The sequence below is a fragment of the Sinocyclocheilus rhinocerous genome, unplaced genomic scaffold (assembly GCF_001515625.1).
Source record: "Sinocyclocheilus rhinocerous isolate Xijiao unplaced genomic scaffold, SAMN03320098_v1.1 scaffold2831, whole genome shotgun sequence".
Classification (NCBI taxonomy): Eukaryota; Metazoa; Chordata; class Actinopteri; order Cypriniformes; family Cyprinidae; genus Sinocyclocheilus; species Sinocyclocheilus rhinocerous.
The window spans coordinates 123935-146813 of NW_015659001.1; the positions used below are offsets into that span (position 1 = coordinate 123935).

Genomic DNA, 22879 nt, shown 5'->3' on the forward strand with positions numbered 1-22879 from the left:
TTAAGCGGATGCATATCTGTCGTAAAATAATCCTATGCATCTCGTGGCGTATATTCCAAACGTTCTGAAGGTATACTGTGGGTTTGGTGAGAAACAAACCGAAATGGCAAGTTATTATATTTTATGAAAATCTTGCGTTGCAATCCTGTGTGCAAGTGTGCTGCAGCTCACGCCGCGCACAAGCGCATATACTCTTGAGATATCAATTATAATCAATTTGAATAAAACACAAGATACATTATAAAACTCTAAAAGTAGATATATATATATAGATATATTTAATATATGTTGTTCTCCGGTTGTCAGTCAGAAAGTCCTTGCGTGATTTATGAAAATCTTGCGTTGCAATCCTGTGTGCAAGTGTGCTGCAGCTCACGCCGCGCACAAGCGCATATACTCTTGAGATATCAATTATAATCAATTTGAATAAAACACAAGATACATTATAAAACTCTAAAAGTAGATATATATAGATATATTTAATATATGTTGTTCTCCGGTTGTCAGTCAGAATGACAGTTCTTGCGTGAACATTATAGGCCTATACACCCAAGCCAATTTATTATGCTTTCCTTTTTAGTGTGTAAAATATTTATTTTGAAACGAATTAATAAATTAATTACTTAATTAAACAAACAGACTTACTGGGTGAGCAGGGTAGGCTATGGCAGCCGTCATATCATACCCTGCCATGCACCTGATGCAAAGCGTAGAATTTATATCTACACGGAAGTTGTGTCGAGCTATTCATTAGTCTGTTTGATGAAAAAAGATGAAATGTAGTTGCAATAAATGCGTTAAGAATCCGTACAACTGCAGCAGCGGAGGACTATTATTCTGCTGCGTGATTCTGTGGAAGAACTGATGACGGCATGGTTTAATCTTCGGCTGACCAATCAGCAGAAAGGGGCATTTAATTCCCGCCCACGTGTAGAAATCAAATATTCAAGCTGTTTATTCATTTTTCTACCCCTGAACAAAAAACGAAAATTTAAGCTGAATTCTCGTTTTTTGGAAAATGAGATTTTGCCTTGACATCTCTTATTTTGTTTGTGGTTTACAAATCGGTTTATGGCTTCAATATTTAATTCACACATGTGGGCGGTGCTGAAACGCCTCTTACATTTGATTGGTCAAAGAGCCCCGTCTTCTGTACTACATTAATTCATATGCTGATAGTGAGGGTTTTTTATTACTTTTATACGTAAGAACATTAATTATGATTCTGATGATACTGTTTTTTGTTTGCCAGATTGAATGGAATAATTGGATGATCAGATGATACACGGACCTCATCTATAATACATTAATAAAATTGACATTAACTTTAATTAATGCTTTAAAAGTATTTTATACTGCTATTTCTTGTCAGCTATTTCATTAAATAATGTTAAAAAACTGAAACATATTATAAAGTACCAAAAATGTATTATTGTAATGCAAAAAAAATATAGTATCTATATATATTGTCAAGTATTATGGTAGCTTTACCAGTACGCTAATATGTATGCTTTATGTGATATTATATTGTATTACGGTACTCTTCACTGTACAAGAGTACAAAAAATTGCAATTGCAATACATTATTAATGAACATACAATTAAATCCAAATATTTGTATTTTCCTCTTTTAATCAAGGGAAAACGCCTCTAAGTTGTCACTGTTTATCATATTATTATTATTACTGCTACTTTCACATCAGTTACTGTATTTCCTGTCCAATCCCTCCTATCCTTTCACTGTGTCATCTAGTGGCAGACACTGAAGATAGCCAAAGCACTGACAAACTGCAAGAGGGATACTCTCCCTAACTCACCTGCCCTTAGCTACCAAAAGCAGCCCCAAAAGACAGTTTCCCTAGCAACCACAGCACCGAAACAGATTTTACTGCTCAAATTCAACAAAGAAAGATGAAAAACCCACAACGCAGCATAGCATAGCTTCCTATTGTTTGCAGAACAATTGCTGCACAAATTATCAACCCAAACTGACAAAACCAAACATCAATTCCACTACTTCTTGTTCTTGTTCTAATTTTTCAGTCTTCTGTTAGTAAAAGATTCAGACAGGGGAATGTGCTTTGTGTTATTCATACTGTGATGACTGTAATCTCATTAGGCATTGGTCTAGACTGGCTCAGCTAATAAGCGGATGAGCACCATTTAGGCAAGAACAAACCTGAAGCCCAGGTTAACTAATAATCCATACACATGAAAGACCTGATGAGCATGTGCTGCTGAAATGGCAAAACCAACACGTTTCACATTTACTACTTCAGAATCTGAACAGCTGCCGTGGAATTGATAAACTACACTTTTTAAACAGCTGATGCTCAGATCTGATATATGACAACAAGCTTAAATTTAAAGTAGCAAATAAACCCCTTGTGACCATCCAAACAAAACTGTAGTACTAAAAATCTGTAGCTGGTGATTTTTTTCATAACAGGTTCTCAATTTATTTTTATTATTTGTAAAATAAAATGACCACAGTTTTCATGATGCTTTATGTCAAAATTTATTGTCTAAAAAATCACATCCAACCAGTTACACAATAGTACTGTTCCAAAATACATAATTTACAGAAATCTGTGGTTTAATCTAAAGGATTTTTTTTTCATTTCAGTCATAAAAAATAGTGCAATTCAAAACAGCTGTGACTGAGATTTCTGATGCGTTTTTACACCCACCATTTAAACCTCTTCAGACAATATCAGAGTGCATCAGTCCTTTCGTTTCCTGAGGAGAAAGTGCTATGTCCTTGAAAACTTCAGTGCAAATCTCTCTCTCTCTCTCTCTTTGCATAGGCGATAAACAGTGATTCCTTTCATAATTCACCCAACATTCAGTGCAGCAACACACTTAACAGTTTGAAAGATAACTGTCATGCTTTCATTTTGTAACTTGGAAATTGTTCCAAGCAGATATTTTGTTTGACACAACAAAGCTTTACATATGATACACAGATTGGATAGTCTATGCGAAAAAGTCTTTGAAGCCTTCAAGATCTTTACAAAGACACCAGACAAACAACTTATTTTCTGAGAGAAAAAACTGTGAAAAAAAGAGGCCTTTTGCATACTTGGGTATAAGACTTATGGGTAATTTTAGGTGGTTCTAGTGTGACAATCCACTTTTTTTTTTCACTGCGGTGTCGGTTAGAATGCCGACACATTCACAGTTTCTGCCACAACTGATTTACTGCAACATTGCAAATCCATTGATTTCAAAGAGGACAAAAGAATAACACTTGAAAGTTGCGAAAACGCTGACTACTTCTGCTGCAGTGTGCACCGACATGCATTTGTTGACCAATAGCAGAGATTCTTAGAGAGGTGAGTCGAGTTTCAGAAATCCATTCCCTGTATTTTCACTCGATTTCAACCTCTTCCACACTCTCAAAATGGATCTAACACATGCCTTATCCACCGAACGCTCCATCAGATCTTCCTCTAGTGTGTAAGCACCCACTGATACACTAATGAACTTGTCATAACTGTATGACATATGTTGTGTGAAAATCGCAATTAACATAACGTCTCCTCCAGGTATTACTACAAGTGTAGACTGCTTGTTAATACATTTGTGGTCTGACCACTCAATGACACAGCTAACTTTCAAGATTAAAAAAAGATCTTAATTCACTTTTGACACTTCCATCTTCAACAATAACCCAAAAATGGGAACTCCATGAGATTTAACATTAGACATATAAAAACACAACTATAATTTAGATCCATCTCTGCTAGCAGGGGTCCAGAAACACCTTCAATCCTCTTTTACTTTGCTACTGGCTGTTACAGTCAGGTTTGGAGGGTAGTGTGAGGTCACACAAGGACCGGTCACAACTTTAAAGGACTTACGTCTTTTCCTCTCACATCTCCTTTATCAGTGCGATTTAGGGTCAGCATGGGTGAGAGCCGAGAAGAGCTAATTACTGACATGATTTGATGCACTCTCTCTCTCTCTCACACACACACACACACACACACATACATTTGAAGACAACGTAGCTTGCTGAAAGATTTAGGACATTGCTTAATCTTCCTCATCCCTAATCATCTTGTCACACTCAAGTGTAGAATACAAGAGAGAGAGATTCTCCTGCAGAGGGCAGCATTGTGCACAGGTTTAACAGCTGAATTCACTACTCGGTGAGTTACAGAGACCCCTGCGCCTGAGTCTATCTAAGCATAATAAGATTAGTTCGCTGGTAAAGAGAGGGGTGCAAAGCCACCCAGAATGAAAAAGCATTTGCATCCAATGCACCGAGATCTCTATGTTCGCCAGTCTTCAGTAAAACCTTGAATAAAATCCTGCGTGGTACAAAAAGCAGACAGCTCTATAAGCGACGAGAAATTACATAAAATGTCTTTATTTTGCATAGCATTTGTGCCTCAGCAGACATATGCAGTAGTCATAAAAAAAACCTGACGGTTTAGGTATTTGAAGAACATACAAATCTGATGTACATTAAAAAGAAGTGTAGAAATGTCAACAGTGCTGTGACCAAAAGTTGGGGGAAGGCCTGATTTGGGATGACCTGAAGTTTGTATCACATTCCCTTTGTAATGAAGTAATAAATGTTGCTGGTTTGGAGAATCAATCGACTATACGGATATGGTCATCTTCCTTTAAGCCATGCAGGTCCCACAGCTGCTCGGTGGGAGAGATTCCCGACTGACAGCAGACCTTGCCATGGGTAGCCAGGTTTTTCTGCGTGCTGAAGGTTCGGGAGCAAGCGGGACACGTGTAGATGCGCTCGCTGGAATGCACGGACGACAGGTGGCGGTTCAGGTCCGTTCGGTCGCGGAAGTGCTTGAGGCAGTACATGCACTGCATCAGCTTCCGTTTGAGGTGGATGGTCTTCTCATGGCGGTCAGCGTTGGACTTGAGGGTGAAGCTGGCGGGACACTGCGAGCAATGGTAGCGCGCTGGCGGAGGGTTGAGAGGAGACGGGACCACTAGGGGGCGATGGTGGTCGAGGCAGTCCAGCGAGAGGGCCATGAGCGAGAGCGTGTGGCTGTATTCGTGCTGTCTCAGTTGAAGCAGGCTGCTAAACAGTTGCTTACACAGAGAGCAGGCAAGCTCCTGCCGCCAGCCCGGCCCTCCGCCCTGCACCTCCGCCACACACACTCCATGCTTCTCCTCCACCATCTGATCTTCCTCTACAGGAACCTGGACACGCTCCAGCCCTGAGAGGGAGAGGGAGGGAGGGAGAGAGGGAGAGGTGAGAACTAACGCCAGGATATCGGCTTATGTATGTGAAAAATAACAGGCGCCACGCGTACCTGCATTGTTATTTGGATTATTGTCTTCTTCTTGCATTTCCTCCTGTAAGAATACACACACACATGCACATCAACACTTGTGTACTTCTGAGCACAGGTCTGTATTGAGGTGTGTACTCCTGAGGCATGCAAGTTCATAAGGTAAAACACACAAACATACGCACTAGAAACAGAAGAGATAGACGGGACCCTTGAAGAAAAAAGAAAAGCAAAGAAACAGTTGGCTGCAAAACAGTTGAAGCAACAAAACCTGAGATGCAAAAGATAGCATGCAAAAAAGTTGACTTGGCCTTTAATGCAAAAAATAAATAGAATTTAAACATAAATAATGTATATAATTTAAAAAAATATTTTAATTAGTATTTTTTTCTAATTAATGGTAAAACATATTCATAATAAGATACTTTCTATTTTTAATGTAAGTCTTTGCTAGTAGGGTAAGAAAAATCTAAATTCTCTTACTCTTGAGCAATTTTGCTTTTGTGTATATATTCATATCTATGTAGTAAATTGATCATTTTTCTATTATATATAGGCGTATATATATATATATATATATATATATATATATATAACCAGTAGGGTAAGAAAACTTTAATTCAAGATATATTCTCTTTAAAAGTCTGGCAAAGTCAATATATCTTATTTTACTGATGTTTACATATTTGCGTAAAGTTTTATTGGTTTGTCTATTATTTTTATTCATTCAGTTTGGGTTTCTCAACAGCATATCCAACAGGTGGAGACAAAGAAAAGACTTTTGGGACACAAGAGGATATTAAGTATTGTCCATGAGGAGAGGTGTGTATTTGTTTGGGAGGTGGAGGGTTGCAGATCCGATTGTGTTTTTTTTTTTTTTTCGTGCAGCTTGTACGTGTATAGGTGCGACTCATCCCCCTCGTTCTCGGTCCGCCCTCTCTTGCGTAAGAGTGACACATTATGGTTTAAGCAAACAGATGGCTTGTCCACAGAGATGGTACAACTTCTTGGGGGGGAGGTCCTGCGAAACCAAATGCCACCTCAGCACACACAGGGAGAATGCAATTTCCTGCTCTCACTCAAGAAAACAAAAACCCACCCTGCCCCTCTGCATTGTCCATCACTATTGATTTCTACCGCCACCTGGATCCCCCTCTTATCCGAAGATCCTTAGCTGCGGAAGTCATCATTATATTAATCAGAATGACAAATGCACAGGGTGCACAGTGGACAATAGACGTCCTGAACTTTTTGTACACTTATTTTGAGTAAAATGTGTTATGAATGATTTGATTGGTTCTGGTCATGTGTGAAATTTGACTATCAAGTGATCCAAATGTGTGGAAATCTTTGGAATATGTTGAAATCCCTGCACACAGGCCTTTATTTTTCTCACAGAAAGGAAGAAAAAGCAGAAACATGAATTAACAGAAAAAGAGAACATGCAGGAACAGAGCAGGCAATGCAAAAAAGCAACAAATCATCCACAACAATCCGACAGATTCTTAAAGAGGAGTTATATATCAAGAGACACACAAAGCTGAAGGATAAGTGGCCTATTGGGTGTTTGTTGAACTTACCTCAGTGGGTGAGGCCTTCAGGGCCCGTTCCGCATAGAGCTTGTCTGGGGGGGCCCCAGACTGTGGCATACCGAGGGCCCCTGGGGGCCGTGGCACGGATGGCGGAGGCAGCAGTAGAAGAGGAAGAGGAGGAAGAGTAGACGGAGGAGATGTAGATGCCCCGTGTTTGCTACCAAACAGGGCTCCTGGATGGTGGGAGCTGCTGCTGCCATTGGAGCAACGAGGCCCTGAGGAGCACAGGAAATGAGTCTCACCCACCTACTCTCAGACCAGCGGCCATCTTCCACACAGCAGCAGAGAGAGAGGAGGAGGAGGAGGAGGGGAAGGGGGCAAGGGGCACACACAGCCTTCATTTAGAACCAGAGCGGGAGAGGAGGGAAGAGATAAAGAGACCGGAGTGGGGTTAGGGTTTGGCCTCTCTCGCTCTGTTTTTTTGGTCCTCTCCATCCACCCACGTGCACACGTAAGGGATAGCCGCATGTGTGTGTGTGTGTAAGTGAGAGATAAAGAAATAGGAAAGAAGAGGCTTTTAAATGATGGCGGACGTTCCCTTTATTTTAAAAAAACGTGTCAGGCTACTTGCCAGTATCTGTGCAAAAGTTCATTCATGTTATACACAAAATAGACCGTAACCATGCTTCATGACAGAAACCAAGAGCAGCAGAGGCAAAGGTTCAGAGAAAGGTGAAATATTTACACCAATTATAGAAAGTAGAGGGACAAATGTGACATTTTGAGGAATGATTTGTCTTTAATGTTTAGAACCACATAGCTTTGATGTATAATAATCAGAACTGTCAATTTAATGTTAATTCAATGTGATTATTTAGAAAAAAATAATCATGCCTTATGTAATTCTGCAGTAAGGAATTTTTTCTTAGCAAGTCGCACCTCAAGATGCATTTTTAAAGCCTTTCAAACTTCTTATCTTGACACTGCATTCTAAGAAATGGTGCTCATGCCGCAAGACATGCCGCAATAGATGCAGATGTTGGTCTGCATTAGCAAGCAGCTTTCTGTTGGACAACTCAGCAAACCGACATGACCAACTGAACCTAATTCGATTCACCTTCACGCAAAATTACTGAAACATGACTGGATTTCACCTCCAAAAATTCCCGAACAACAGTAAATGTGACTGCATCTTTAGACTTCTAAATTCACTGATTGGTATTTTTATTCAATGATTAACTTGTCTGCCACAATGTCTTCTTTTACATTTAACGTTTGCAATTTAATAACAAACATATTTCATTTTTCCAACTTATGCTAGACCTCTACTATATACAAGGTCATCTGAATAGACAGTATATGCGAGACTGTGCTTCTTTCAAGCCACTGTGTTTCTGAATGTTCATCTTGTCTTTTTTTGGACAAGAATGGTTGTGGACTCCTGTTGTTGGGAATATGCTGGAGTTGCTGGTTAAGCGCTAAGTGGACAGATGCACATGCTACAGTAATGCACAACCACGAACAGATTCCTGGAATTCTCCTCTCTTACACGTTCACTCCCATCTAACACACATCACCCTCTCATTTCTCCTTCCTTTTGTCTGCAATGTGTAAATGTAGCCGTGCTGCAAACTCCCCTACATCAATTAACAGTAATTGAAACTGAATGTATGGTTCACATCAAACCATCAGTCCACTGTCATTCTCTCATTTGTAAAATTCCCAACTAAAGTGCACTTAGGTATTTTGATGGCGGTTGCAAAACTTTTCAGGAAATTCTTCGGGGGGTAAGTGAAACAATGTAGTGCAGGTTTGATAGGATCTAGGACGGGCATTTGACCTAATGACCACCAACCGTGGTCCATTACAACAAAAATTTAAAGGCTGATTTCAGGTCAGGGTTTGAGATCAAGCCTGAAAAACTTTGTCTCAGACTTTGGTGTAAAGATGAACTAACTTTCACATCTCCCCTATTAATTATCTTAATAAAGTAACATGTACTATGGTTGGTTTCCCAATCTAATGGAATCTACAGGGAGAAAATGCTCATCTGATTGTAGAAACAATGAGTAGCTGGGAGGATACAGGAAATCATGTTATGCTATTACAGCTCATGATACACCAGAATCGAGAAACTACCACATGGTATCTAGCCAACTGAGGTTAACCACCAGCTGCCGTGTCATAGGGTGTCTTTTCTATGGGAACCGGCACAAACCTTAGTGTTACATTCCCATGCTGATACCTGACAGCTAACAATATTTTTGTGTGGTTTGGAAGACACATTCTTCTTAGACCAATTTCTTGAGTGAACTGCTTTCGAAATCACGTGCTCTCTAAGTAGGTACTTTGAAAAAGTAATAACTCTGTTCTATGTAGTATGAATGTGTGTAGTATGAATTTAATCTGGACGTACTACATTCACCATGTTGTCATTGTCATGTGACCTACATACACCTCCATACAAATCCTCTCCTGTGGCTTCATGTGATAGTTAAAGGGGTCATATGATGCGATTTCAATTTTTCCTTTCTCTTTGGAGTGTTAAAAGCTCTTGGTGCATAAAGAAGATCTGTAAAGTTGCAAAGACTAAAGTCTCAAATCCAAAGAGATATTCTTTATAAAAGTTAAGAGTCAGCCACACCTACCTAAAACGGCTCGTTCTAACACGCCCCCACATAACTACGTCGCTCTGTGGGAAGATTTGCATAACACCGCCCAAATGTTCACGCAAAGAAAGAAGGCGTAACTTTTATTCTCGCTGTAGTTTTGTTGTTTCCGCCGCCATGTCGTAAAGACGCCATGTCGTAAAAAGACAGTATAAGTCATTATAATCCATAATTATGTCCCCACTGGATGCAACGAATGCCTAGTTTATAATGGGTTTTCATGTTTTTGAATCATCGCTCCGGCCTGACAGGGCATCATCACAGTATGTGAGGGGCGTAACATTTCCGTCTCACGCTTGAGGTATTCAGCCAATCACAACGCACTGGATAGCTGGCCAATCACAGCACACCTCACTTTTTCAGACCGATGAGCTTTGTAAAAATCGACGCGTTTCAGAAAGGCGGGGCATAGAGGAGAAACAATAATGTACAGTATGTGGAAAATAATGTGTTTTTTGAACCTTAAACCGCATAAACACATTTCATTACACCAAATACACAAAATACTGTTCTTTTTAGCAACATCATATGACCCCTTTAAGTATCATACTTCAGAATGTTGTCGAAATAGTAGGTCATCTGGGTACTTTTTGCAAACTATTTTATGATTACGGTGAATTCTGACATAATACTCTTTTAATGTATTGTTTTTAAACTTGTATAGAAGGGAAATATGCATATTTGGATACAGCCCATGTTGTAGCATGGGCAGAGCATTCATGAAACTGTCTAGAACCCAGAAGTGTAATGACCTATGAATTCTGCAAAAAACAAAAAAGGAAGCAGACAAATAGCTCGAACTGCAGGACAGTTTTACCTTCATTAGTGAAGCATTTACACCCAACCAGGAAGGCACATGCTCAGGTCCAATTTAATGAAATTTCAGCCCAAAAATAACCAAAAATTCAGCTCACTTTTGCTGACAGATTGCCAACAGATGCACAATTATGAGCACATTAATTTGAATTCCACTTTAGAAAGCAATTGAATTACCGTATTGTCCCGAATATAAGACAATATTTTTTTCTTGGAAATACATCTGAAAAAACACGGTCGTCTTATATTCAGGGTCGTCTTATATTCGGGCCAATACGGTACTCGGTTCTAAATAATATCCAAATCCAAAATCCAAAATGTCCCATCTACAGTAATTTAAACTGAATTTGCTCTGGTTCATGCCAATACTTCAGAAATGTTTTACAATCAAGAGTGCTAATCTAAGCTTGGGCTGAGTTTGTCCAATATCATTTTTTTTAACGAATTGTAGTTCTCATTAAATTTTTTATTCACAACTTTCAATTGTTGCTTTCACTTACATTGTTTTTCTTTGTAAATATTGCTCTCACAATTCACCTCTTTCTAGATATTTGCCTGTGCCAAAAATAAATTAATTAAATGAATAAATTAAATGTATGCATGAGAAATGTATGTAAACACATTCAGTCCTGTTTTAATGGATTGTAATGCGATGCCACAAAACATCATTACTTGACTAAATACCATTGCTTTAATTAATTAATTAATTAATCTATTATTTTTTATTATTATTATCTATTTTAAACAGTACTTCCACAGCACATTAATTATGGAATCACATCATCACGCTGTTATTTTTCATGTTAAATTGCAAGTCACTATTTCTAAATATCTTGATAAAATATGTATATCAACTGATTAAGGATAAGAGATAAAGAAATACTACAACAAAAAGTATTGTAAAAACATGTGAGCATGTACTACAAGTCAAAAGTTTGGACACACTAACTCATAACTCTTTCCCACATTACAGAATAACAGTTATCAATCTATGAAATAACACAAATGGAAATATGAAAATGACAAAAAAGCCCAAAACAAATATTTTAAATATAATTTATAAAAGTCATATATAAAATAAAATGAATATATATTTATACATTACTGTTATAATAATTAATATATAATTAGTTTATAAAGACATTAATAAACAGTCAGAAACATTTACATTTGTCTACAAAACATTTCAGGAATTTATAGGCCAGATTTACTAACAGCGTGCACCAGCGCAAACCATCTTTTGGCGTTAAAATTGTACTATCAGGATTTACTAGACGCGCAGTGACGAATTAGCGCTGAAAAGGCATGGACACAGTTATTTTTGTGCCTGACCTTATTGAATAAGCATTTGTAGGAGTTTCCCTTTCAGACGCAAAATTTACGGGAGGAGAGTATTAAAATGAATCACGCAACGTGATTTACTAACGTTTGCGCTCATCAAATTACTGGTATTTGCGCCATTATTTAACGCCCCAAAAAAGCATGTCTTAAACTATTTTGCACCTGTGTCGTAAGTAGATCACCCGCACCTGATGAGCATCGGCTCTGCTTATTTGCGACTATGCTAATTTGGTCGATAAGTAAATGAGATGTTGCATCTGTGTTCTTTAATTTGCGCGTTGTCAGTAAATTACCCGCAGAAATTTCCACGCCCATCAGCGCTGTTTCGGAATTGCGCTCTTGTACTAATTTGCCCTGTTTAGTAAATCTGGCCCTAAGCATTTTTGTGAGGCAAATTCAGACAAGTATGTCCAAACTTTTAACTTCATTTAACATGTAACTTGTGATCTTGCATCTACAAATATGAGTAAGGTCAAATTCAGTGTTACAGAATACAGTATTCATACTGTATATGTATATTCATAAATATAAACATATTTTGTCTCTATATATTATATGTATACCAGCCCATGTGCAGTATTGTACAAGTTCTGTATTGTATTGCATTATAGTATTGTGATTGCATTATTGTTGTAATATTAACTGTGTATCCTTTGATATTCACACTGTGGTTTGGAATATACATCAAGTATGTACTGTAGATGGTTCTTTCTTTGGAACAACTCACTGATTCCTAGTAAGTGCAAATTAGTATATCCATACACATGAAACCACACACACACACACACACACACACACACTCACTTCCCCTGAGACTCCGGCAGTGGCGTTGAAGAGGACAGGTTGTCAGCCTGCTGTCGGTGTGTATAGATCAGTAGAGAAGACAGACACACACCTAAAGCAAATCACACCACCAAACCTGACCCAGTACAATAACACACTATCTGGGTTAATCACAGCAGCCTGCAGGACGCAAGGGGACCTGCCGTGACCCACTCGGCTCGATCAAATCAATTCCTTTCCCAGAGACTTCAACAAGTCTACTTTGAAGTTTGGGAGAGGAGGGCAACTAGTGATTCGTCAGAGTGGCACGGTGCGGTTCAACGAGCGCTGTTTGTTTTAGAGGGGCGCAGAACCCCAAACTATCATCGGTTGATCGGTTACATATTAACGAGAGCCTGTGTGGTTTGTTTGTGTGTGTGTGTGCTGACTTCAATACAAGTCTCTTCATGTTTGAGATGTTAAAAAATGGATTTTTATCTCTCCAATAAAATAAACATGAAATAACAAATCGGTTTATATTTTTAATATACTGGTCTTACAGGGATACTTCACCCAAAAATGAAAATGTTTCATTATTTACTTTCTTTAATGTAGTTTCAAACCAACAGATTTTTCTTTCAAGCTTCGAAAGGGATGTAAAACACCATAAAATTGATCCATACAACTTGTGCATTTTATTCAAAGTCTGAAACTTTAAGTTAGCTCGGAGTGACCAAATTTGGTTTTGAACTCAAAAATCTGATTTGTCCATTTAATGAATTAATCATTTAGACCAGTGTTTCCCAACCTTTTTTTAGTCGCGGCACCCTTTGGAAATTTTAACAAACTTGTGGCACCCTACAAAATTAATTTTGTCACAATATTTGAATTTCTAACTTTGATATGATAATTTGAAAATTATAGATATTCAGTACAACAGGGAAGAACTGCAGAATATAATGTCATACAGATATTTTTAATATTAAAAATTGTCCATCAATGGTGGCAATCAGAAGGCTAATTTCTGATGAAGAGACCAATTTATATGACAGACTTTAATGTGGGCTCTTATTCATATTCTCTAATTATTGGCGACATCAGAAATGGATATTATATAATAGATGCTTTTTTGAACATTTTAGCAATTTAAAAATATTAAAAAAGGATTTTTACACGGCACCCCTGCTCTCGACAGACGGCACCCCAGGGCGGCACCCCGGTTGGGAAACACTGATTTAGACCAATTTAACTGGATTAAAGGGATAGTTCACCCAAAAATGAAAATTAAAGTAGTTATTTTTGTTTTCTTTGTATTCTGATAGCTTCATAAAATTTTGGTTGAATCACTGATGTCACATGGACTATTTTAATGATGTCCTTGCTACCTTTCTGGGCCTTGAACGTGCCAGTTGCGTTGCTGTCTATGCAGGGTCAGAAAGCTCTCGGATTTGATCAAAAATATCTTAATTTGTGTTCTGAACGAAGGTTTTACGGGTTTGGAACGACATGAGGGGGAGTAATTAATGACAGAATTTTCATATTTGGGTGAACTATCCTCTAACAGATTCTGAGAGATCTGACTCAAAAAAAGTATTTGTTCATGAATCAAGTATTGCTACTTTTCTCATGAATGTACCAAGATTAGCTAAAAGAGATGTCAAGATGTTTAATGAACACTACAAAAAAATCAGTCTGTTTCTCACACAATGCTTCCAAATGACTTCAGAAGACTTGGAATATATACAAACACACAATGTGGTTCGTATGAACCATTTTATTGTGCTCTGAATAATGTTGCTTTGGTTTACTTTTTTTTTCTTCCATTTACTGAAGAAAGAAAGTCTCTCAGGTTTGGATGGTTAGTAAATTATGACATAATATTAATTTTTAAACTATTTGCGAGTCATTTGTTAAAGTTATCCCAAAAAAAAAAAAAATGTTTATCCATGTAAACTTTCCTCTGAAACAACTTTAATTTTTAGCTGATGTCACCAAGACCTCCTAACCAAGACCCTCCCATTTAAAGTCCACTTTTTACAATCCAATCAATTCGCAAAGGATAAAAACCTTGAACATCCTGTATTACTCTGAAATATGTCATGCCACAATGGGTAAAATGGGTTGCGAATGGTGTTTCATGTTGACTTTAAGCCGGAAGTAAAGATCACAGGAACATTCTGGCAGTGCTGGTGGAAGGCAGGATTCATACATTAGCAAGATGATCAGATTAATGCTCCTCTACGTCGTCTTTTAGCTGGAGTTTGGGAGACAAAAGCTCCTGTGGCGTGAGTGACAGCCACTGTGTTTCATCCTCAAGAGTGGCCATTAAGACTTAATGTAGTTCAGCAAACACACACTCTTGAGCCTGCCCTAAGGGTTTTAAGAGCAGGAGTGGTTCAGAGTTGTCCTCCCTCTCCTATTCAGAAGACTGAACTTAAACAGACAACAGAGAAAATTACCAACCCATGACAGAGGGAGAGAGAGAGGCAAAGAAAGGGAGAGAAGGAGATATAAACTCACAAAGGAATAAGCCAAAAATAACATAACATAACACACTCACAGAGCCACACACATTCAATACTTTGACAAAGTGATTGAGTGTGGGCAAAAATTGGGTTTGGCGATCCCAAAGCTTTTATGAAATTCAGTGCCATTCATAAAAGCTCTGGTGTTTTCGGAGGACGAATTCTACCACAAAAATGTTACTACTCACACACTTCAACAAAATAACTTGTTGAGGGCATAAATATGTATATGGACGCATCTAAATATGACAAACTACAGTCTAGAAATTGTAGTTCTTTCTCAGCTGAGTACATTCAGATTCAACACTGCCTTCTGTCTGCAGCCATTCAACACACTATTTTACATGTATCTAGAGTCGTTAAGAGCAAACTGCAGTAACACGGCTGCAGACTTCACATCATTTTTTTCCATTGTCCCATCATAAAAAAAGATATTAACACACACACACACACACACACACACGCACGCATCTGGAATTTAATGTGTATGAATGTGTATTATCAATGTTCTAAATATGCCATCATGCAATTTTGTAAATATATTCCTTGTGTGTTCCCAGTGTTGAATAACACATAATCTCATTAATCGAAATAAGTAATTTGTTAATATTAAATATAAAATCATCTTGCATTGTAGTGTCTTAAAAAAAGACAAAATACGAAAAAAAAATATATATATATATATTATGCTCCCAAAGTCAATTTCCTTTCCATCATTAATACATTTTTAAATATCTGCAAACCTGATTTTCAGACGGACAATTTTAGAGCACAATTACTGAATGGAACATGAAGGTCAAATACTACATGTACGCTTTAAAGCTATGAAATAGCTGTTCATTTTAAACAGTCTAAAATACATCTAAAGCTGCTTTAAACCACTGAAATGAACTGGAGAAATCATGACCTTGATTAAAAGTGATGAAAAACGTTAAAGAAATGGCAACCAATTACAGGACCCATATACACTTTAACCTATAACCTTAATGCAGAAAATGCAATTCCTCACTCAAACACAGTCATCCACACTGACGAAGTCTCTAAGACACGGTCAACTAGGATTCCACCAGAGCCTATAGACGACACAAGGGTTCGTGTAAGTCAGTAGGAGGCTACACTACTCATAAAGACTTCACAGGGGCACAGAGGTTTACAAAGACAAACAGAAACATATAGGCGAGGTTTCAAGCATTCAATGGTAGCAGAAGATCCCAAAGCCTAAGAGTCCCTATTTAGGAAACTCCAAGGTTTGTGGACGCATACAGTAACAAAACTCAGCACAGCCTTTATCATTCTAGCAGGACCACATACAAGTTCCTATAGATCCTCTCGAAACATCATTGTTTATGTAGGAGATCTACAAAAACTCAATAGAACATACAGCCCAGCATACAAGTACCTAAAAGTCCCTACAGGACCCTATGGTTTATAGAGACTATAGGACAGTCTTTATGCACCCAATGATAGCATGTAACACACATCATATATCATTCAAACAGGAGCACATCTACATCCCAGTGGGATGCTATCAGAACCTAAGACTCCCTATTGGAAACTCCATGAGCGAGAGCAGCGGATCACAGTGTGACTTACGGGAGAGAGTGTGTCCTCCCTTGGGCAGGTAGTCGAACAGAAGTTGGTTCTCCTCTCCAAGCATCTCTGCCCCCAGAGACAACAAGCTGTTCTTGCTCATGAGGGCGGCTCGCAGGTTGGCCACCGAGCCCGCTCTCTCCTGGGCCACGGCTTCATCCCGCTCCCCGGACAGAAACCCGCCGTCCCCCGCTGCGGCCTCCTCCTGCTTTACCAGGAGGTCCATGCGCTCGCCACGGCGGTCGGAAATGTTGGGTTCCGTCACTTCTGCACCTGTGAGAAAAGAGAGGAATGTTAATGAATTCTCAAAGACACAATTACACACACCCACATTAGAAGATGGGAATTTGTCAGTTAACTCACAAGAACAGGTTTAGGCCCAGAGCAGAGCCTTTGCATGTGTGTTTTATGTCTACAAATGTGTAAATTCTTATTTTATGACTAATAATATTAATATACAATTAATTGACCCTTTGCAAAGACCCGCCCCCAACGTTACTGTTGGTATGTCCGACAAGCCATGGCGCTCTCACGCAACACATCAAAGCGGAAACTGACAACACACTGACAGAGAAGGTTACTTTACATATGAAACCAAGTCTCAGCTTTCAAATTTGGTCATTTTTAAGAAATTCAAACAATAAATTCCATTTTGTGGCTCTTTATTGTGTCGTGACAGATTGCTGTAGCGCCTCAGTTTAAGCGGCACGTGAACTAATCATCTCTTCCTCTTCACTAGTTATAGTGCAAAATAAACATCAGATGAACATCAGGAGGTATCTTGTTTCAGCCACGGAAAGACGTCAATACACACCATTTTTCAGGTTCAAATCCACCAACGTCACTCTACTCTCTTGTCTGGTTTGTTTGTCTGATAAAAATGGCAGATTCTGTGTTATGATTGGTCAGATCACCTGTCAATCAATCCCTGTGAAAGGATTTTTTTAAATCGTAAGATTTTGATCTTGTGACTTGACTAAATGAACCTTATGACCAGGTTATTTGAATGAATAGTTCAAAGAGATGAATTACCATTTTTGAATCAGTCTGAAATACTGCCCTCTATAATTAGCAACATTAGCAGAAAGTTACAATACTGCATTATGCAAGCAAAAATGGACATTAAAGTCAACATGAATGGAAATTTATTTATTTTCTAAATGCATGTTATTCATCTTTTTGTGAATGATTAATGCATGTTTGGCAAGTATGGCAAATAGGCTTGTGTAAAAATATCAATATTTTCCAAATAATTTGGACCTTTATTTGAACAATCCTGTAATTCTTTTTAAAATCACAAAAAAGATCTTGTGACTTGACTAAATGAGGATGAAAGATTACTGGATGAAATACCATTTTTGAATAAGTCTGAATCATGGCCCTGTATAATTTTCAACATTTCCAGGAAAAAAAAAATACTGCATGTTCTTTATGCAAGCAAAAATGGACATTAAAGTCAGCATGAAATGGGAATTCTTTTTTTTTGTATATGCATGTTGTTTATCTTCTTGTGAGTGATTCATCCATGCCTTTAAAAAAAACTCAATCTTCTGGTGAAAGACTAAGACTTCTTTCTGGTGTTGCATGCCAGACTTCTCTAGTCATTTTGTCCACATAAAACCAGCATCTTTCTTACAATTGGCTGCAGCCTCACAATCAAGAACCAATGCATAAACCTAAGTTCATTGCCATTTTTTTTTTCATTTCGATAATCAGATTCACTCTGATTTTTATCGCTACATTGAAGCTACTATCTGTCCCTCCAAATACATTGCAATGATAACCCCAAATGAATCAGAATACAATTGAATCAAAATAGGAATGAAATCGCAAAATGGAACTAAACTGAATTCCAACCCGAATAAAAAACACAACTAATAAATAAACCATCAAACAAATAAAACTATTTCATCCCTGCTGTTCAAACTTTTTTAAACATAGGGTAAAAAAGCAAAGTGAATCTTTACCTCCCTATTCATTACTACTGTCAAATCAGGCAACATAGAGGAGGCTGCCAAAACACACTTCTCCTGTCAAAGACAAGGACGACTGCTTGGATGTAAGAAGTCCAAACTGTAAGAACAACAGTAAAAAAAACACAAAACAAAAACAACAACAAAAAAAATTTGTTACCAGGAGAGAGCCAGAGAGGCTTGTTTAGACTAAACTGACAGCCTAAAAGAGAAGAGCTTTTCAAAGCAGCTGTCAGTGAAGCTCAGATCACTGGAAGCCTCAAAGCGGCATGAACGACAGCCCAGCCGGCAAACTGCTTCAGTCATGGCACCGCAAGACCCGCCCACAACCTGCCATACTTCACACCACTTAATTACACCTTACATTAGGACAGCATGCTTGCAGAAAATACACATTTACACTCTCTTGCGCACACACACACACACACAGAACTAGGCTCTGAAGCGTGTATTGTGTTTACACAGTATTCTCTGGGGCCTAGAACAGACAGAGAAATGGAGACAGTGTGAGGGGATGAAACATAATGAGTGTTATAAACCCACTCCCTCAACACACACATTGTAACTTCATCTGAGGGCCTCCCAATGACAAGCACGGCAACTTCATCAACTTTGTGTTTTAGAAGAGGATTCGGCTCATTTCCAGAGAGAGAGAGAGCGAGAGAGAGAGACGGGGTGTGTGTGTCTGTGTGTGTGTGTGTGTGTGTCTGTGTGTGTGTGTGTGTGTGTCTGTGTGTGTGTGTGTGTGTGTCTGTGTGTGTGTGTGTGTGTGTCTGTGTGTGTGTGTGTGTGTGTCTGTGTGTGTGTGTGTGTGTGTCTGTGTGTGTGTGTGTGTGTGTGAGAGAGAGAGAGAGAGAGAGACGCTCATGAAGCACTGACCCCATAAAGATCTTATCTTCTCTTTTGGTGTCCACAGCCTGGAGTTCACAAGAAGGTCACTCATGAAGAACCGAGTCTCCATCATTCAAACCTGCTCTGGTTACTGTGACATTTGCATTAACAAGCAAAAGCTGGTTTCAATATTTTATTGTTGGAAAATAAGTGTTATAGTTTCCCATATTTACCTTAGCGGTCTTGCCAAGCTTGACTTTTGTTAGCATGAAGGTTGATGATAAATAAAATGTGTTCAATAGAGTGTTCAAAAGAGTGTTCAAGATAAATAAAAGATAGAAAAACTATTTGAAATAAAATGGTGCTGAGCTCTTAGAAATGTACCGTTTGTATTTGTGTTGTGTATGTATTTATATATATATACAGTGGGTACGGAAAGTATTCAGACCCCCTTAAATTTTTCACTCTTTGTTATATTGCAGCCATTTGCTAAAATCATTTAAGTTAATTTTTTTTCCTCATTAATGTACACATAAACTACACTATATTTAACAATGGTTTTGATTTAACTGGAAAAAATGTCATGTGTAACCATCAAGTAAACAGAAATAACATTTTCCTCACACCTTGAATATATGTGAGTAGGTAAAAAACATATTTTATGAATGTAATGAATTTATAAATATATAAAGTTTGTGATGGGGTTTGAACCGTAATGACATTTACATCCTAAACGTACCTTGTCATGGAAGAAGTTCAAAAAGGACTTATTGACACAGTCTTGAGGGTCTCCACAAGGCCCCTTTATGTCATTTTTTTTTTCAAATATTAATAAGCAGTGAAGCAGTTTCTTAATATATTTTAAGAAATAATAATAAATGGCAAATTACTTCAGGTTTTCATTTCAAGAATTTGATTCATTTAATTAATTTTTTCCCCCATTACGATATCAGTTAAATCTCCCTGACATTTTCGATTCTAAATTATTTTTAAATTAAAAATTAAAATGAAATACATGTTAATCATAGAATAGGTAAAACCATACAGCCTGATCCATTTTAGAGTTTATTCTGGCCAAGAACCGCCCATTTAGACAGGAACTGGACTGGTTTGACCAACATGTAAGGCAACCAACCACAATTTGTTCTGTTTTAAATGTTATTTAAGGGTGAGTTTATCTAACATATCATTGTTACCATCCCAAGTTGATAGAAAAAAATTAATTGGAGAGGAAAAGAGTCTCGAAATAATTGCACAAGTGTTGGTCCACAACCGACTTTATGGAATATCTATTTAACTTGCCACTATGCAAAAACTTGAATATCTAGCTCAACCATGTGAAACCACTGACCTGGCAAACTTTGTGACTTGCAAACATGACTTTGTCTCATGGTGGACTGGTGCTCTCTGACTCACAGAAGTTACATAGCAGCCAGCCAATCAGATTGGACCTGGCAATGTGGCAGTCATTTCAGAATACCACTATGCTGCAAGTCCATAGAGAGAGAGCATGTCTTATTCTCACTGTTCGGGTGCCGAAAGAAGTAATTGCGAAACAGAATAAGAGGGAGGATGTGGAAGATGTAGAAATGAGAGAGGAAGTAGAAATGTGGAGGTGAGAGAGAAACAGATAGAGAGAGAAAAAGAGAGAGAGGGAGATGTCCGCCACTAAGAACAAGATGATTTCAACATGAATTCATAATTTCTAAATTTGAATTTGTGCAATCCATAATTTATGTAAATGTTTTTCATTCATGGATTCTGTGTAGGTGTAATTCTTTCTTTAAGAAATGTTGAATGTGTGTTCATGAATATCTGTCTGCCTGTGTGTAGCTCAATTGCCACAGGGGAACATTCCATTAAAACCAGCGGATTAAACGCAATTCAGAGAGGTGTGTGTAAGTCTGTGAGGGGAGAAGTGTGTTAATGGCTGCAGCCATCATACAACTGACCCTCACCGAAACAATCATAAGATCAGCCAAAGATAGTGTGTGTGTGTGTGTGTGTGTATGTGCGCGTGCGTGCAAGAGTTTCAGTGTGTAAATGGGTCTACATAAAAAAATAAAAAACACAATAAATCAAACACATTTTGTTGGACCTGTGGCTTAGTGGTTAACATGCATGGTCTGGACACATTGAGCCTTGGTGCTCAGGTGGGAAATGTGGGCTCGAATAGTCAAATTAAACTGCAAAAGTAATTATAGTTTCGAAACAGTCTACTCAAACAATGCCCATCTTGCAGTCAGGTTTAAAAATTAACACTTACTGAGCGCTATACACACATAAAAAATTGTTTTAGCAAGTAATAAAATGAAGTTTGGCTGGGTAACTTTATTAGGAACTGGTTTCAATTGCAATACTAATAGTCTAGTTGTAGATGGGAAAGAGATATTGTTGACAAGTGAGCAGAAAAGTGAAAAAAAGGACAAGCAGGAGAAAGAAATGAGCAGAGTGGACAGGTCACACACACACACACACACACACACACACATGTGCACAAACACACAGGCAGAGTTAATTAAGTTGGGGGAGTGGGGAGATGGGAAGCGGGAATTCATTAGGTAAGTTCACTTTTCATCTGTGGGCAGGGGCCACAGGAGTCAATCAATAAAATGGATTCGCTGCTCCCAAATGCCCCAAGACCAGACGCCCACAATGAAGAGAGGAGCAAATCGCCCCTTTGACCCCGATTTCTCCCCCTACACACCTGCCCCGACCTCTCGCCCAACACAAACACATTACAGCCAACACAATACTGATGCATGTTATTTTAAACACCACATATTCCACTCCGTTGCGCTCTATAATATCTCACCGTTCATTACGTCCCACTCAACATGAGATACAGGAGGGATCGTTCCCAGAGCCGTTATGAGCCCGCTGTGATACACATCTAAATGTACAAACATACACTAATGCGTGAGGTAACCGAAACAGCCTACAGACAACACAGGGGTCTGAATACGAGTTTTCAAGATGATACTGTCTCATATACAGGCATCAACAGGCAATTCGGGCACAGAAGGTTTACAAACACATATAGAAACCTATAGGAGAGTCTTGCTGTTCCAGCAGGAGCACATACAGCATGAGCAGAGCCAGTTCTGATTCATCTGGTACCATTAGTCACAGCTGGGAAGATATGCAGGGTCATAAACATGCATAACAGAAATAAACATTTAAAAAGTACCAGCTTAGCATGTGTAAAGTGCACAAACTGCCAAACAAGTACAAAGGTGTATTTATAAAAAAAAAAAAAAAAAAAGCATCTCCAAAGTAGTGGGTTTCAAAAGGGCCCGGGGACCTCCAGGGGGGTGCAAGAGGGATCAAGGGGAAATCAGTGAAACCCCCTAAAATTTGATTTAAAATCAATTTAATATATTTCTCTTCAAATGTATACATCTAAATGTAATATGAGTATCACGTGGTAATATTATAGTACTTAGATACACTACCATTCAAAACTTTTTTTAAATTAAATTCTCTTATGCTCACCAAGGCTGGATTTATTTGATTAAAATGTGTTTTCTATTTTAATATTTTAAAATATAATTCATCCCCCTGATATCA

General features: G+C 38.2%; 1 protein-coding gene across 2 annotated transcripts in view; it reads right to left on the reverse strand.

The window, feature by feature from the left end:
* Nucleotides 1-2491: 2491 nt before the first annotated feature.
* LOC107723124 (zinc finger and BTB domain-containing protein 46-like) overlaps nt 2492-22879 on the reverse strand; it is a 72185-nt gene continuing 51797 nt past the window's right edge. For both annotated transcript variants that reach the window (XM_016531640.1, XM_016531639.1), the window contains exons 3-6: nt 16509-16778; nt 6851-7077; nt 5292-5334; nt 2492-5195 (exon numbers count right to left, since the gene is read on the reverse strand). In XM_016531640.1, the coding sequence (XP_016387126.1) occupies nt 4603-5195; nt 5292-5334; nt 6851-7077; nt 16509-16778 (1133 nt within the window). In that variant the 3' untranslated portion in view covers nt 2492-4602. The remainder of the gene's footprint in view (nt 5196-5291; nt 5335-6850; nt 7078-16508; nt 16779-22879) is intronic.